Source organism: Diadema antillarum, unplaced genomic scaffold (genome assembly GCF_040938485.1).
Source record: "Diadema antillarum isolate AM-2024a unplaced genomic scaffold, OU_Dant_1.0 seq00001921_RagTag, whole genome shotgun sequence".
In the NCBI taxonomy this organism is placed as follows: domain Eukaryota; kingdom Metazoa; phylum Echinodermata; class Echinoidea; order Diadematoida; family Diadematidae; genus Diadema; species Diadema antillarum.
The window spans coordinates 588751-604682 of NW_027272584.1; the positions used below are offsets into that span (position 1 = coordinate 588751).

The following is a 15932-nucleotide window of genomic DNA, read 5'->3' on the forward strand; positions in this document are numbered from 1 at the left end:
ACTACTAGTACTGTAGTAATTGAATTAGTAATTGTATAGTGATCGAGAATTGTAAATGTTGTTTTAGCTAACAGTAAACGTTCTGTATGGCACAGAGTGCGTGTGTATGTGCACTCTGCCAAAGTCTGTGCATTTCATAAGCATAAAACTTGAATATTTCCTGTTTTTGTGATATCAAAAAATAATTGTTTTGTTGCTGTTGATGTTGTTGTTATTGTTTTGTTGTTGTTTTTTTCTCAAAGGAATGGTCTGATCGTGTGCTACGTACTGCATAATTTCTTATAGCGACTAAAAATGCGCCTAATCAGAAAACGCTGCTCTGCTTTAGTACGTATTGCGTACATGCATGCTTGCGGTGACGGTGCGCGTGCGGTGCCGTGCAAAACGCCGTGCGTACGAGACGGATACGATCGTGGACGTGGGTTAAACGAGTTGTTGTCGACGGGCCTTTACCTTTCTCACTCATTTCACTCAAAATGCCGAAGTAAGTACATTTATACGTATAAGAAGTCTTAACTGCATACCTACCATATTTATTTCCGAAGAACCAAGAAGGAAAGTTGGATTAATACTCGCCCAATTGAGGATCTCGTTGGAGCGAACTGAAACGTTGTCCCACAAATTTGTATTCATGTAGGGCCATAACTTCACAGCCCAGTCGCTGTAGACTATCGTATAGCCTATAGGTAGGTCTAGACCTAGGTAACTACCTAACTACACGCAGCGCTGTCGCAAATCGCGACAGCGCTGCACCCCTTTTCCTTCGCGGACGTTGTTATCGCGCTTATATCGTTCACTGTTTCCTTCATGAATATCTTTATTAATCGTGGAAAACTAAAATATAAGGAACTATCGTAATCTATGATCATCATTCAATAACCGGTATGCGATTTTTTGTTTAATTACGTCTAAGACTTACCGAAATCTATGGCTGAAATCAGGTCTGTAAACGTCCTTACTGCTTCACTCCTCATCTGCGTGTTGTATGAATAGCATTCACTCTCGTATACTACAACGTAGGTAGTCGCAGATAGTCGGATGACCCCGACTAAAAAAGTTCAAATCATTGCCGGTGCAGCACGCGCGGATCTACTACAAGCTTTACGTAACACATGAAACGCACGGGCGTACGTAAAAAGCAACCACTTCTGAATGCGCATGCGTGGTAGTTTGTTGCTTTTGTGAAGCTCTCGAAGGAAAAGATGCCACGGCACGATCTACTCCGAAAAATTCAACAATAAGGTCTGGATACCAACAAAACGCCGAATTTAACTCAACCATCAGGAAAATACGCTGTAGGTAAGTGTTGACAATTATTTTACTCTTAAAATCATACCAAATAAAAGGTATTTTATGTGATTTTGCTGTCAACAGTGACGGTCGTTGACAACGTTGAAACACTAACTCATGTCAGACCCTGTTCACAGTGTCTGGTCAGGCTAGGTAACTACTGTACCTAGTATTTTTGTACTAAGCGCGAGACAGCGTTCTACTACAGCGTCTGGTCGGGCTAGTTACAGGGTCAGGACTATAAATTATAATACAAAATATGTACGCTTGTGTGTCATGCCGGGCCGGATGCCATGGAATATGTGTGCTATCTATGCCAGTACCATGCAAAGGTGAAAGATGGAAGACTCACCGCACCTGTCGTTTTATATGTTTAATTTTGTTGTTGTTGTTGTTGTTGATGTTTTTGTTTGTTTGAGTGTGGTGTGACAATCAATTGTGATGTTTAATGCTTCAAAAACAACAACACTCTTGAGTAAATGCCCCAGCCCAGTTCGCGGCCACTACGGTCTACGCAGGGCAGGGATGCCAAGTTCAAAAAATTTTTATGAGTGAGATTTTCATGACTCGGCATCTCGGCGAGCGAATGTGCGCGCAAGCGAGGGTGTAGGAGGGGTTCCCCCTCTCCCCGTGGCCTCCCACGGTAGGGAGCTTTTTCCATTTTTAGCTCTTAATGGTGCGATCAGGTGCATACTTACAATTGACTATTTTTTACTTATTTTGAAAGACAAAAGGAAAATATACCTTCAATTGTAACTATCACTTTAATCCCTTTTAGCTATTTATGGGCCCAAATTGCAGACTTTGCCCGATGCGTGAGAAAAATGGGTGCCATGCATGAGATCGTGAGACGACCCCTAAATGCTTGAGTCTCACTCAGAATGCGTGAGACTTGGTAGCTCTGACAGGGGAGCATACATGCCCATGCCATTTGATTTGGTAGAATGTCTAATTTAAACGCTAATTTCCAACCAAAGTGAAATATTCTCACCTAATAAATGATGACATCTCACATCCAAATTTTCATTTTCAATACTTTTTAACATCACAGTTAAGGAATAAGCGGTTTAAGATTATAAGAAACTGGATTTTTTTTGTGTGTCATTTTCCCGATGTTTATGGATTTTGAATACATCAATAATGTCCTCACATTACAATAGAACAGAACTTTCGCAAGCCGATGTGGGCCACCATTTTTTCCCAGAAGTGGATGTTATGATCGAAAAAATACAAAAACATGAAAAAGACAGCTTCAGTAACACCGCCACACCTGCAATCCCTGTTTCGTCATCAGTTGATTTTGTAGATTACATGTCGCAGAGTGTTAGTGAATGTTTGGTATACATACTGTGTTGCTGTGTTCAACGTTCCTATTACCAAATGTGCAGGCGACTGGCCACAAACTGTTGGGACATTTACTCTATGATTTATTAAAGTTGTGAAGACATTGGAATTGACTGAAGCTATTTTTATCCGCTACAGGTACTATTGTGACTACTGTGATACCTACCTAACTCATGATTCGGTGAGTATGATTCCAGGAGTGTGGTTTTGAGCCTTCAGAGTGACAAGCAAGGTTGACAGTAGCATGATATGTATAAATTTAAAGGGACTGTACAGTTCTGGTTGAGGTGAGGATCTAGCTTTTAACATTGTGTGAGATATTCAGAAACCACTCTATGAGATGTCAAAGAGCATGCAGTTCTAAGAGGTATCACACGTTTATTTGATGAAAATCGGTATTGAAATGGCCGAGATATCCACAAACAAGGTGAAACAAAGAGATCCTAATAAGAGGCATGGCCTGTCACCTTTTATTATTATCACTTTTTGGGATATCTCAGCCATTTGAAAACCAATTTTCATCAAATAAACGTTGAATCCTTCTTAAAGTTTATGCTCTTTCATAAGAGGTTTCTCATTATCTCACTTAGGAATGTTATAAACCTGAATCCCCACCTCAACCAGTACTGTTGTAGTCCCTTTAGAACCTCATTTTGTGTTTTTCCCCATGCAAGTTATGTTTCTTTGAATTAACATGCTCATGAAAGTCCTTCAAACTTGAAAGAAAGTAGAAATTGATAAATATCACCATGATCAACAGTTAGTTTACACTGTAGTAGGAAAATCTGTGTACATTAAGATAGACGAATGAAGATGTGTATTTCACTTTCAAAAAAAAAAATGTGTGTCTGTGTACATTCTGTAGCTACCTAAATGTTCAATGTATTGTTGACAGCACTTGAGATATACTTCTGTTTTTATTTTTTTTTCTCTCTTTTTTTTTTTTCTCTCTCTCTCTTGCCTATTCAATGATGCTTTATGCTAGCATCTGGCTTGTACTTAACTTGATAAAAGTAGAGGATTACAAAAAAAGGAAAAGGTATACACTGCACGCCTGGTATAATGAATTCCTTTGAACCGAGGGTTTTCTTTCTTTATAATTTTGTTAACGCTCAAGAGTAAAGTACAATGTATATAAAGATACTGTAGACATGGATCATGATTTTGGAACCTGAATTTATACAGTCAACCTAGCCATTAAAATTCGAATCTATTTAGACTGAAGAAAAAATAGCTTTGACTTGGAGAAAATTTGACTTCTGAGGGATTAAAATCAGAAGAATATAAAGAGAAGAGGATTTGAAAAGACTTGTGACTTCAGTGATTATTCAACATACACTGTACACTGTATGCGAGGTTGACTAATGCAAAGTTGACTCTACTTTGGTGCAACAAGAATTTTGTTATAACCATGTTCGTTATTACGGGAGTGTATTTTATCATTTTCACACTTGCCAAACAGTTGCGAAATGTAGCTGTCGAAGGCAAGTACTATGTAGGTACATTTGAGATTGTAGCACCACATTTGTAAAGTGTTCTCAATGGTGTTCATTTCTATGCAGCCCTCTGTGAGGAAAACACATTGCAATGGACGGAAACACAAGGAGAATGTGAGGATATACTACCAGAAGTGGATGGAGGAACAGGCACAGTCACTCATAGACAAAACCAGTAAGCTGAACCTCAATCTCCTTGCAGGGGGAATACCCTTTACCCCCCTCCTCCCCCCCCCCCCCCCCCCCCAACCAGCCCAAAGGCCAAATTGCATGTCATACACAATTACAGCATGAAGACACAAAACGATGCAGTACAGTGGAAATTATTAGTATAACAAGATCCTTGGGACCAAGACATTTTGTTCTTTAAATCAGATATTATGTTACATGTACATCAGTAGTTAATGAACAATACAGAATAAAGGAAATAAACTCATTGGGACTGAAGAAATTAGTTGTTGTGTTTTAATCAGTTTTTTGTTATATATCAGATCTTTTTATATCCAGTTTCCAATGTAATTCTGCACTTCAAACATTCATAGAACACGTACAGGCCATGGCTACAAATACACAAATAATTTGAAATGATTGTTTTGTTTTTGTAATTAAAGGCTAATTGCTTTATAGTATGAATACACACATTGGGTTACAGCTGAAACTTCGATTCAGTTCAATGTGATATCAAGAAAATTTATGTAAACCTGTGATAAAGACACAAATAAGAAAGCAAGAAAGAAAGACAAAAGTAAAGAAGACAAAACATAGCAGGGAAAGAAGATGGCAAATTGCCCCGATCACCTCAAATTCTCTTTTTTTGTGTTTGTCTTGTTTTTGATTTCTTGGTCCTTGAACTGATTATGTGCTTCTACTTTTAAAACCTAATGTCTAATCAAAGACGTGCAAGTCCTTACCTTCATAACTTTGCAGTTTTTGAGTTGATATCAAAGTGCATAATCATTCCACATTCTAGTTAATTGTAATGACCAGAGGGACTTATAAAGACAAACCCAAAGTGTCATTTCTTTATGTTGATATTGATTACAAACCTTCCTTCACGTATTGTGTGCACAGCTGCTGCATTCCAAGCCGGAAAGATCACACACAACCCATTCTCGGGGGCCAACGGTCCGCCAGGGGCACCCGGGTCAGGACCCCCCGGGCCCCCTGGATCTGGAACCAGGGTACCACCACCGAGTTCATACAACCCGGGCCCTGGCTTTCCTCCTGGTGGGCCTATGCCTCCCAGGCCGGGCCTGATGAGACCGCCCCATCCAAGCCCCAGGGGCCCACCTGGCTTTGTTATGGGCCAACCAAGACCGGGCATGCAGCCATGTAAGTTTTACTCATCTGTTTGTAGTTGTAGAGTATGTGAACACCTTGTAACTTAACTAATTACATACAAATTTTCCAAAGATGTATGATTTTTTTTTTTCTGTTTGTTTAGTCATCATCTCTTTGCTTGTACAACACACATAAAAAATTATATTCTTGTTTGTGCTTTGTAACATGTTTTTTACCAATTTATTGCCTACATACATTGTAGCTATGAATAAGTGTAATTCATGTGGAAGGATTATTGCATAAATGAGATGTGATGGCATTGATTTAGTTATTGATGATGTTGAAGATTATTGTGCAAAACCATTATGATTGCAGGAATGATACATGTACCTACAGTGGGTTTGATAATTCAACTGATAAATTATCTTGTCAAGAAAATGGTAACCTTTGTGACAGATTTTTAAAATACACATACACGCAGAAAAAAAGAAAACCGTCACTTTCAGGAATATTACAATCTACCACTCACCAGCAAGAGATTAGCCTCTGTGATACAGAAGTTTTCTTGCAGCACATGTGTATGAGGTAAAGGGTGTGTACAGTTCTGGTCGAGGTGAGGATTTAGCTTTTAACTTTTTGCGAGATATTAAGAAACCACTCTATGAAACGTCAAAGAGCATGCAATTCTAAGGGGTATCAAAATGTGCTATGGGATGTGATCGCAGGAACACACGTCTCTCTGGTGCTCCCAAAAATTTTTATATTTTCTCACTATTTACATGTTTCAAGTCACTAATTTGAGTAAACCTCATTGAAAATATTAATGACTGGCCACCTAGACTTATTCTGAATGAAAATTTGTCATTCCTGGATGCATATTTTACAATCTTTTTCTTATGATTCGCGGGTATTCATCAAGACTTGTGCAGCCATCTTAAAAAAGCCAACCTGGCTCAGTCCCACATATGCAATTTCTATGTTTGCATGAGACATGGCATGACAGAACGAAACTTCCAAGACAGAATGCGGTGATGTATACAGTATATGAATTATTGTTATCGACGTGATTTTGTTTATGACAAGCCATCTGGAATTATTTAGTTGTTTGATAAACAGACTTTGCTAGATGCATGCTGTCTACAAGACCGAACTTCCAAGATAAAAAATGTGGTGATGACTGAGACTTTTGAATGTGGTACGTGATACTGCGATAGTGATCAGTGATCACGTTGATATTTGGATGATGCAAAGGTTACAAACTCTGGAAGCATCGCTCACACCTACCAACCGCAATCTAAGCGTGCAGGCCTTAAAACCAAGACTCGTCGTCGGAGTAATATTTTTTGTTAGAAGAGTTTCAGATCTTGATTTTCACTGACGTGATAAATTGCTGTTTGATATTTCGTGGATTCCGCAAGCTTATTTTTTCATTGCTTTGTGGTGATAGTGCATTCATTAGTAGCCCATACAACGTTTCTCGATACCCTTTACGCGTTATTAAGACGAATCATGTTCAACTCTCAGGTACTAGCTGGGCTCCTCTTTATGCCCATTGTCATGACGAACATTATGAACCATGTTTACCGACCACCAAAAAATGACTTAACCTATGCACAAACAATGTGCGAGTCTATCCGACAAGTGGTTCTTAGTAACCCTTCTGCTGTAGTGTGGGTCAGCGGAGACCTGAATCTTCCTGATATCAACTGGAACTCATCATCAATAATTGGTCACCAGTACACAAGCGTCATCAACAATCAATTTTTGTCCACTTTCAGTGATATTGGATTGACTCAGATTGTCAATTTTCCAACAAGGAATGATAAGACTCTAGATGTGTTCCTCACAAACAGGCCTGCTCTTGTAAGCAAATGTGTGCCCATTCCAGGAGTAAGCGACCATGACATGGTTCTAACACTATCTGATGTCCGTGCCAAAAGGCAGAAACCAATCCGCCGTAACATCTTCTTGTGGAAGAAGGCTGACATGGACAAAATCAAGTCAGAAACTAGAACCTTTTGCGACAACTACTTGGAGGCAAATACAGTCAGAACAGACATTGATAATCTTTGGAGTCAGATATCGACTGAACTGCACAGGATCATCAACACTATGGTCCCCTCCAAACTATCATCAGCACGTTATAGTCAACCATGGATAAACCAAAATCTTAAGTCACTCTCCAGAAGGAAAGGGCGAGCCTACAAGAAGGCTCGTAGGTCAAAGAAGATTAAGGACTGGACTCGCTACAAAAACCTCAAAAAACTAATGCAACGCGAATGCAGATCTGCATACCACACTTACATCAGTGACATGCTATGCGAAGAGGAAGGCAAGCCAAAGAAATTTTGGTCATACATCAAAAGCAGAAGGTGCGAAAACTCTGGAGTTGCTCCTCTAATGAAAGATGGCTTTCTTCAGACTGAACCTGCTGCAAAAGCCAACCTGCTGAATGAACAATTTACATCAGTTTTCACCCAGGAGACCACATCTGACCTGCCAGACCTTGGAGAGAGCCCACATCCAACAGTTCCTGTCTTTTCTGTTGACAAGGAAGGGGTAAGGAAGCTTCTAAGCAAACTCAAGCCCCACTCTGCCAGTGGTCCAGACGGTCTACCAGCCTATCTCCTCAAAGAAGTGGCAGATGAACTATCCCCTGCTATGACACTCCTCTTCAATGCCACACTCCACCAAGGAAAGATCCCGCAAGAATGGAAATCAGCATATGTCACACCAATCTATAAAAAGGGGGACAAACACAGACCGGAAAATTATAGGCCCATATCTCTGACATCTATCATCTGTAAAGTTGTTGAACATATAATACACAGCCAGATTATCTGCCACCTTGATAACCACAAGCTTCTTTCTGATTGCCAGTTTGGCTTTAGGAAGAAACGTTCGTGTGAGTCACAGCTCTTGGTAACTGTTCACGATCTTGCCACTGGACTTAAAGATAAAAAACAGATGGATGCCATCCTGCTCGACTTCTCCAAAGCTTTTGATCGAGTACCACATGAGCGCCTTCTTCAAAAGCTTCATTTCTACGGAATCAGGGGACAGATCCTACATTGGATCAGGGACTTCCTCACAGGGCGTACACAGCAGGTCATACTAGAAGGGACTAAAAGCAACATCACACATGTAACATCTGGTGTTCCTCAAGGCACTGTCCTTGGACCCTTGCTCTTTCTGGTGTTCATCAATGACCTCCCAGAGTGTGTCTCTTCAAATATCCGCCTGTATGCTGACGATGCCCTGTTATACCGTACAATTGACTCACCTACAGACATTGACATTCTTCACAGAGATCTTGCTAACATACAGGAATGGGAGAGGAAGTGGCAAATGACCTTCAACACGGAGAAGTGTGAAGTGTTCAGGATATCAAACAAAAGGAAGAACATCGTAGGAGATATCCAGTACTCAATCCATGGAAAAGCACTCCGCACTGTTGATGAAGCGAAATATCTCGGAGTCACACTTCATCGCAATCTTAGCTGGAAACCACACATACAAAATATCTGTAAGAAGAGTAATAGTACACTTGGTTTTCTTCAGCGCAATCTGAGGAGGTGTCCGTCCAACATCAAGGAACAAGCTTATAAGACATATGTCCGCCCAACGCTTGAATACTCCTCCTCAGTTTGGGATCCCCACACCAAAGAACTCATATCTGATATAGAAATGGTCCAACGACGTGCAGCAAGATTTGTGACGGCTGACTACAACCAACAAAGTAGCGTGGCTCTAATGTTACACAATCTTCACTGGCAGTCTCTACAGGAGCGTCGTGCGCACAACAAGGCCATCATATTATACAAGATCATCAACGGCCTTATTGCTATCCCTGCTTCCCCACCATATCTGTATCATTCATCAGACCTGACCAGAGGCCACCACACCCAACTCCGGCAACATCACTGCAGAATCCTCTCTTATCAACACAGTTTCTTCCCAAGTGTTGTTTGCATCTGGAACGGCCTTCCCACAGCTGTGGTTTCAGCTCCGTCTCTCGAGACCTTTCGGAGCAGTTTGAAACCACTTACACTCCGATAACCCTCATACTAAGGAGGTTTTTTTTACTTGCACCATTAACTTTATCTTGCACCAGATGTTATGTTTGTTCCTGTAGTCACACCTATAGCACCCAGTACGACAATACTCTTTGAGAGTGATGTACTTATTGGAAGAAGAAGGAGAAGAAGTTTATTTGACGAAAATCGGTTTTGAAATGGCTGAGATATCCAAAAAGCAAGGTGAATCAAAGAAATCCTAATAAAAGGTGTGGCCTGTCGCCTTTTATTATTATCACTTTTTTGGATATCTCAGCCATTTGAAAACCAATTTTCATCAAATAAATGTTGAATCCTTCTTAAAATTACATGCCCTTTCATATTTCATAAGAGGTTTCTCATTCTCTCACTTAGGAATGTTCAAAACATGAATCCCCACCTCAACCAGTACTGTACAGTCCCTTTAACTCCTGTTGTAATGAAGTCCTCAAGACCGGCAGTTTCCTTCGTTATATCGAAATTTTTATGTAACTGAAAAAACAACAAAACAAAACAAAGCCAATAATGTTGCAGCCTGAATTGTTTTGACCATGTTATTGTTTGGTATAACAGGAGTGCACTGTATTAACAGTCAAGGTCTCTATGTACAGTATGTAAAATGACTCACTGTAGTAACACATCAGAGCTAAGGTCATGAATATCTAAAAGGGAAATCCTGTTGTAATAAGGTCACTGGGTCTGCCCATTTCATCTCGATATAACTGCTAACTAGCTCTAACCATACTATAAAAAAAAAAAAAAGGCCTGGGTAAGTACAGTAATATGATACAGGAACTCCCCATGTAATAAAGTCCTTGGGGCCATCAATTTTCTTTTCGTCATAATATATCAATATTTTGTTCTAGGCAAACAGTAAAGCATAGAAGATGATGATTTTAGGGCCTGAATTTGTACTTTGTTGTAATGAGAAGTGCAGTATATAACTGTGTAAAGTTCATTATACCTGGAGTGCACTGTATCTGGACTGCTGAAGTAACCTAGTTAAAAACCATGTTGTAAGGAAGCTTGTTATTGTAAAGCAAGATATTTTTGCGGCATGAAAGTTTTCACTGGGATTCAACAAACTTTCTGTGCATTTTATTATTAGGGGGTTTCCATGTAGTTTGTCTTCATTTTGTTTTTGCTTTTTTTCATGATGTATTGTTTCTATTTTGTAAGCATATTCTTTCTCCTTTTTATTCTTTTCAACAGTAATGAGACCGATGGGGCCAGGGATGGGACCAATGATGGAACCACGCCCACTGATGAACGGTCCACCCAGGAAATGAAACTGACCCCCCCCCCCCCCTTTGTTCTTACAGTAGTGTACAGGATAGAATATTCAATCTCTTGTAAATATTACGGTTGTATTAAGCTGTCTTTTATGTATCATGTTGAGAGTGAGTAGGAGAAATGTTCCTTGTTATTTTTTTTTCCTTTTTTTTTGTGGAAAGTTTGTGAAGATCTTCTTGTAATGCTCTGTTGCACACTTATTTCATAATAGAACAGAGAATAATTTTCCTGGTATCGCATTGCAGTTTGCTGTGCATGTTTACATCACTGCTACACACAAACCAACTTTTGTGTAGCAGTTTTCTTCTATAGAAGTGTCCAGGATATCATTTGAAATATTGTTCATCAGCTGAAATTGCTAGTCAAATTTGAGTTGGAAAATGATTCCCTGATAGAATACCAGGGTGATGATGTCACAGTCTTTTGTTATAGACATGTAGCTTAGTGCTGGTTCCACACAATATAAACTTACATGAGGCATGGTTTGGAAGCGGGTGCGAGCATCGTTAGCAAGCGATGTGTTCACCAATATATTCAAGTTATGTGAGGTTGTTTAGAACCAGTTTCTATGGTAATGAACGGTTTATGCTATCACACTTTGGTGCTCTATTTTGACGACTACAAACAAAGAACTTTCCAGCTGAGACACCAGTACCAACATGATTGATATTCAATGCTTTAGGTGACCTGTTGTACTAGTGTCAAAATCACAGACATTCAAAGAATCCTAGAAAATTGCAACTAAAGTCAATTGGCTAAAAAGGAATTTACTTGTTTCTATAAAAAAAAACACATATGTTACTCAAAGAAAAACGGTTTATGAGCTGGTCTCAATGTTTATGCAGTTTGAGAAAAAGGATTTCCTAGTGTCTGTACTTGTTAGAGATATAAGTATACAAGCAAGGCCAATTCAAAACATCACAGTAACACAGCTCATAACACTGAAAAGAAAAAAATGTGAATCCCAGAATAGGTTCATGACTTTTTAAGTTACATGATGGGGCTTTTCAATTTGTATCAAATTTTCTTCCTTTTTTTTTTTATAGAAACAAGTAAATTCCTTTTTAGCCAATTGACTTTAGTTGCAATTTTCTAGGATTCTTTGAATGTCTGTGATTTTGACACTAGTACAACAGGTCACCTAAAGCATTGAATATCAATCATGTTGGTACTGGTGTCTCAGCTGGAAAGTTCTTTGTTTGTAGTCGTCAAAACTCTTCAGAAATCAAATATCATTCCAAAAGGATCAGAGCTGAATGTGACAGAATTTTGTTGGATTATTCTTCTGTTAATATGAATTCGATGGAAATATTCAAAAGTTTAAAGGAAATGACTGATCGATGTTATTAAGAAATCCTCATGTAAATTGACATTGCAAAAAGTCAAACAATCTTCGAAGCCATTGCAATTATCATATGTCGGGAATTTTTCTTTTCTCTTAGTACAAAAAATGTTACTTTCTTGAGTTCTGCATTATATTTCAACATTCACGTCTCGGGTTCCGTGCATGAGGACTTACGTGAGGCTTAATGTAATTTCGATGTTTTTCTTTTGTTTTTTTTTATCATATCCATGAATGTGATATATGCCATTGTGGAATTATGGAGATATTATACAGATGTCAAATACAAGCTCAACTGAAAGATTTTCACAAAATATGATGTGCAGAATTTTCGTTTTCTCTCCTGTGCTTTATTAAGGAGTGTGTGTATTGTTGATTGAGTGTGAGTACACTGTACATGTATTGCTTCATTGGAATATTGTTAGTACAAAAAAAAAAAAAAAATGGACTTAATATTGTCTTAAATCTAAGCAACATAATACAGTGGACTCCCGTTGTAACGAAGTCCTTGAGACCGGCAGTTTTCTTTCGTTATATCGAAATTTCGTTATAACCAAACAAATAAACAATAGAAATACATAGAGCGGATATTGTTGCGGCCTGAATTTTTACTTCGTTGTAACCGGAATTTCGTCATAACTGTGTTCGTTACAATGGGAGTGCACTTTAGTAAATGATTTTCTTGTTTGTTTGTTTGTTTGTTTGTTTGTTTTTTGTTTTGTATTTTTGTTTTAAATACCACAGCTGTACTGGAAACAATGGAAACATGAAATATGACTCTTCTTTGCTGAAATCTCTCCACTGGTATAGAAATGCACATTTCAAAGAAAGTGAACTCGAGTTATAGAGGCAGAATTGCACTTTAATGACAACAGAATTCTCACACTAGCCCTGAAAAGGGCGCTCTTACTAGACATGATCCCAAATTTTTAAAAGCACCACATCTGGAGGGGTCAAAGCATACATAGGGGAGCCATAACAATATAAGGACCCAAAAGCCTTGACAATATCCCCATTTCTCACAGGTTTCTATCATGTTTCTCATTATACATGTATCAAGATACAAAAACAAAGTACAAAAGAGCTTGGACCTGCAAATTGCCTCAATATAGGGGGGGGGGGGTACATCTGACCTTTTTTATAACAAAGTTCCACTGTCCATAGAAATTCCATACATACCTACGTCTGGTTTGTAAAGTTGGGCTCTTGTCCTACACAGACACAATGTATATAACACAGATTGCACTAAATTCAACACAGCCCAAATCTTGTGGTGCTGTTGTTATGGTTTTAATGCCGTGTATCCAAAACAACATCAGAGGTAGTCTTCTTTCAAGGACCCTCGTGCTGTTGGTAGCACTTACAGTCATGAGTGAGGCCGAGCAAGTCAACATGAATGCCTTTCAAGATCTACTGGTAATGATTATGACAATTAGTCATGACCAGGAGAATGCAAAACCAACTCACTGCTCTTGACAAATTCTCTCTTTGAATGATCCAGTATTAAAGTCATTTCCACTAACAAAATCGCTCGATTCACCCATTGACAGTGAGTGCACAACATGTATACATGAGCTTCCGTGGATGGCACTGTGCTGAATGAGTTTTGCTACCAAATGCTGGTCGTAAAATTGAGTAATTCAAAGGAATTAGGTCAGGGCATCGTTTTAGGAAAGTTGTCGGTCTCTGACCATCACCATAGTTAACAGTCAGTGACCAGAGCTTCTCAGCCAATCAAGACCTAAAGAGACTGATAACTTGTCAGGTCTGACAATTTTAATGAAAAGGTGCCCTGGTCTCCACTGGACCTCTCACTGGGTCGTGGCTCTCACTGGTGGCTTGACGGGTTCACGTATTGACTTCTGCTTGCTTCTCTTACAATCACTACAGGTCTCAAACCTGCAAATAATTCTCCTCAGGCACACATGCTAAAAATAAAATAAATCAACAAGTGTTATAAAAATAACACACAATAGATTCAGTGTCTTTCCCATTTCAAATTTAAGTAGACCAAAATAAATGATTTCACTCTAGTTAAGAAAAATGCAAGGACAGTTTTTCCGCTCAAATTCCACTCTGAAGCCCTCAAGAGACATTCCACGGCTTCATCACTCAAAAATTTTATGTTTTCTGAATCGACACCGACACAAATGTAGTCCCCCTTAGTTTAAAAAAAAAAAAAAAAGCGAGTCCAGTCTCTGTGATGAGGTTTACTTTGCAGAAGGATTCACCCTCATCAGCCACACATCATTAGTTTTTACCAGACATGTATGGTCTGTTTAATATTTTTCCCCCCAGATTTATTTCAGTATCTTTGGTATGCAAGAATGATGGAAGTTTGGGCAAGTCCACTTTACTCACAGGGGTGAGACCCGTGGTAGGACAGTCTTTAACCACGGAGGTTCAAGAGAATGGAGTCAAAACCATCTTATCTCCTTTACTGGATGTTCGATGCCGCCACTCCAAAATGTTTGAAGTACATTGTATGTGCCAAACTGGATCTGCCTCACAGATAGGAAGACAACTGACTCATATTTCATTGCATATCACTAGCCACTCTGTCTATTTATGTCATTATGATGGTAGTTTCTTTTTCACCATACATACTTATGAAATATGAGCTGAACAAAAATGGTAAAGGCAGGAGGATGCTACAAATAGAAATTACACGAAAATTGATGCATTTTGATTTTGCGAATTTCACAAGCACCAAGAATCTTGAAAATAAAATGGACACAAAAGTTCTTGTCTACACTCTAATGTATTGGATGCCAGTGGGAATTCACAAAAGTTTCATGGTGCAAATATTTCTCACTTTACAGTATCTGATATGACAAACTATTGCACAAAGTATTTCCTCTAAGATTTCATTTTGTCTCCATTACCAGCCATACTTGGATCTGGCCATGGGGAAACTCTCCACATGGAAGCACAGGTGTTGACTATTAAACTGTGTTGAAGGCTCCCTACCTTACCATCATCTGTTTATATTTCAGTCACCACAGAGTACTGTAAAACGAGGAATATTCGCGTGCATTTCAATTTCGTGAATTTCGCGAGCGCCAAGATTCGCGAAATTAAAATGCACACGAAATTTCTTGTCTACACTATATGCATTGAACGCCAGTGGCAATTTGCGAAAATTTCAGGCCACGAAAAGAGCCGTCGGCTCCAATTCGCGAAAACTTCGTGGCGCGAATATATCATGTTATACAGTACAGTAATGTAAGTTCTGTCTACAGGGGTGGTCTGCACTTGATTCTTCCTCACTCACCCTCGATTGACACAGCAACAATGAAACCCATTGAGGACGGTTTGATTTTGCTACAACACACATTTCCCATAGACGCATGCCAGAGTATACATGTACTCAGGGCTTGTCCTCGAGGGGTTAAGCTGAAATCCTAGAGCAACGACATACACTGCTGTGATTACTATGTCAAAATTACCCCTAGCTACCACAAGTCATTGTAAATGGCCCTAAGGCTATACATGATGAGGGATTAGTTATACATTGTACTGACTCTCTCACTGCCAAATAAGATGGACACATAGTGCATTCGTGTAGCTGCTACTGGTTTCCTCAACCCTCTCTGTCTTTGGAGTGCCAATTTCCCGTATCCGGGCAATTACCCCCAGAGGGCAACTACCCCCCGGCTAAATACTGGTTAGTGGTAAGGTTAGAGTAAAGATTAGGATTAGGTTTAGAGTTAGGAGTTTGGGTTAGGGTTAGGATTAGGTTCAGGATTAGGATTAGGGCCAGGGGAAGGGTCCGGGGTAATTGCCCAGAAGGTAATTGCCCTAGACCCCCAATTTCCACAGAAAATTCCA

The 15932-nt window shown here is 39.3% G+C and overlaps 1 protein-coding gene across 1 annotated transcript; it reads left to right on the top strand.

Annotated features, from left to right (window-relative positions):
* Positions 1-392: 392 nt before the first annotated feature.
* On the top strand, positions 393-10768 carry LOC139713179 (uncharacterized). The gene is made up of 5 exons (XM_071624925.1): positions 393-484; positions 2773-2815; positions 4197-4305; positions 5202-5462; positions 10679-10768. Exons 1-5 carry the CDS (start codon positions 477-479, stop codon positions 10753-10755), a joined length of 498 nt encoding a protein of 165 aa, XP_071481026.1. The 5' UTR covers positions 393-476; the 3' UTR covers positions 10756-10768.
* The last annotated feature ends 5164 nt before the right edge of the window (positions 10769-15932 follow it).

What these genes read in the sequence shown, in the direction of transcription:
- LOC139713179 (XM_071624925.1), top strand. An exon ending in GTCACTCATAGACAAAACCA is followed by an intron (nt 4,306 to 5,201) that starts GTAAGCTGAACC and finishes TTGTGTGCACAG; the next exon opens with CTGCTGCATTCCAAGCCGGA. An exon ending in AAGACCGGGCATGCAGCCAT is followed by an intron (nt 5,463 to 10,678) that starts GTAAGTTTTACT and finishes TCTTTTCAACAG; the next exon opens with TAATGAGACCGATGGGGCCA.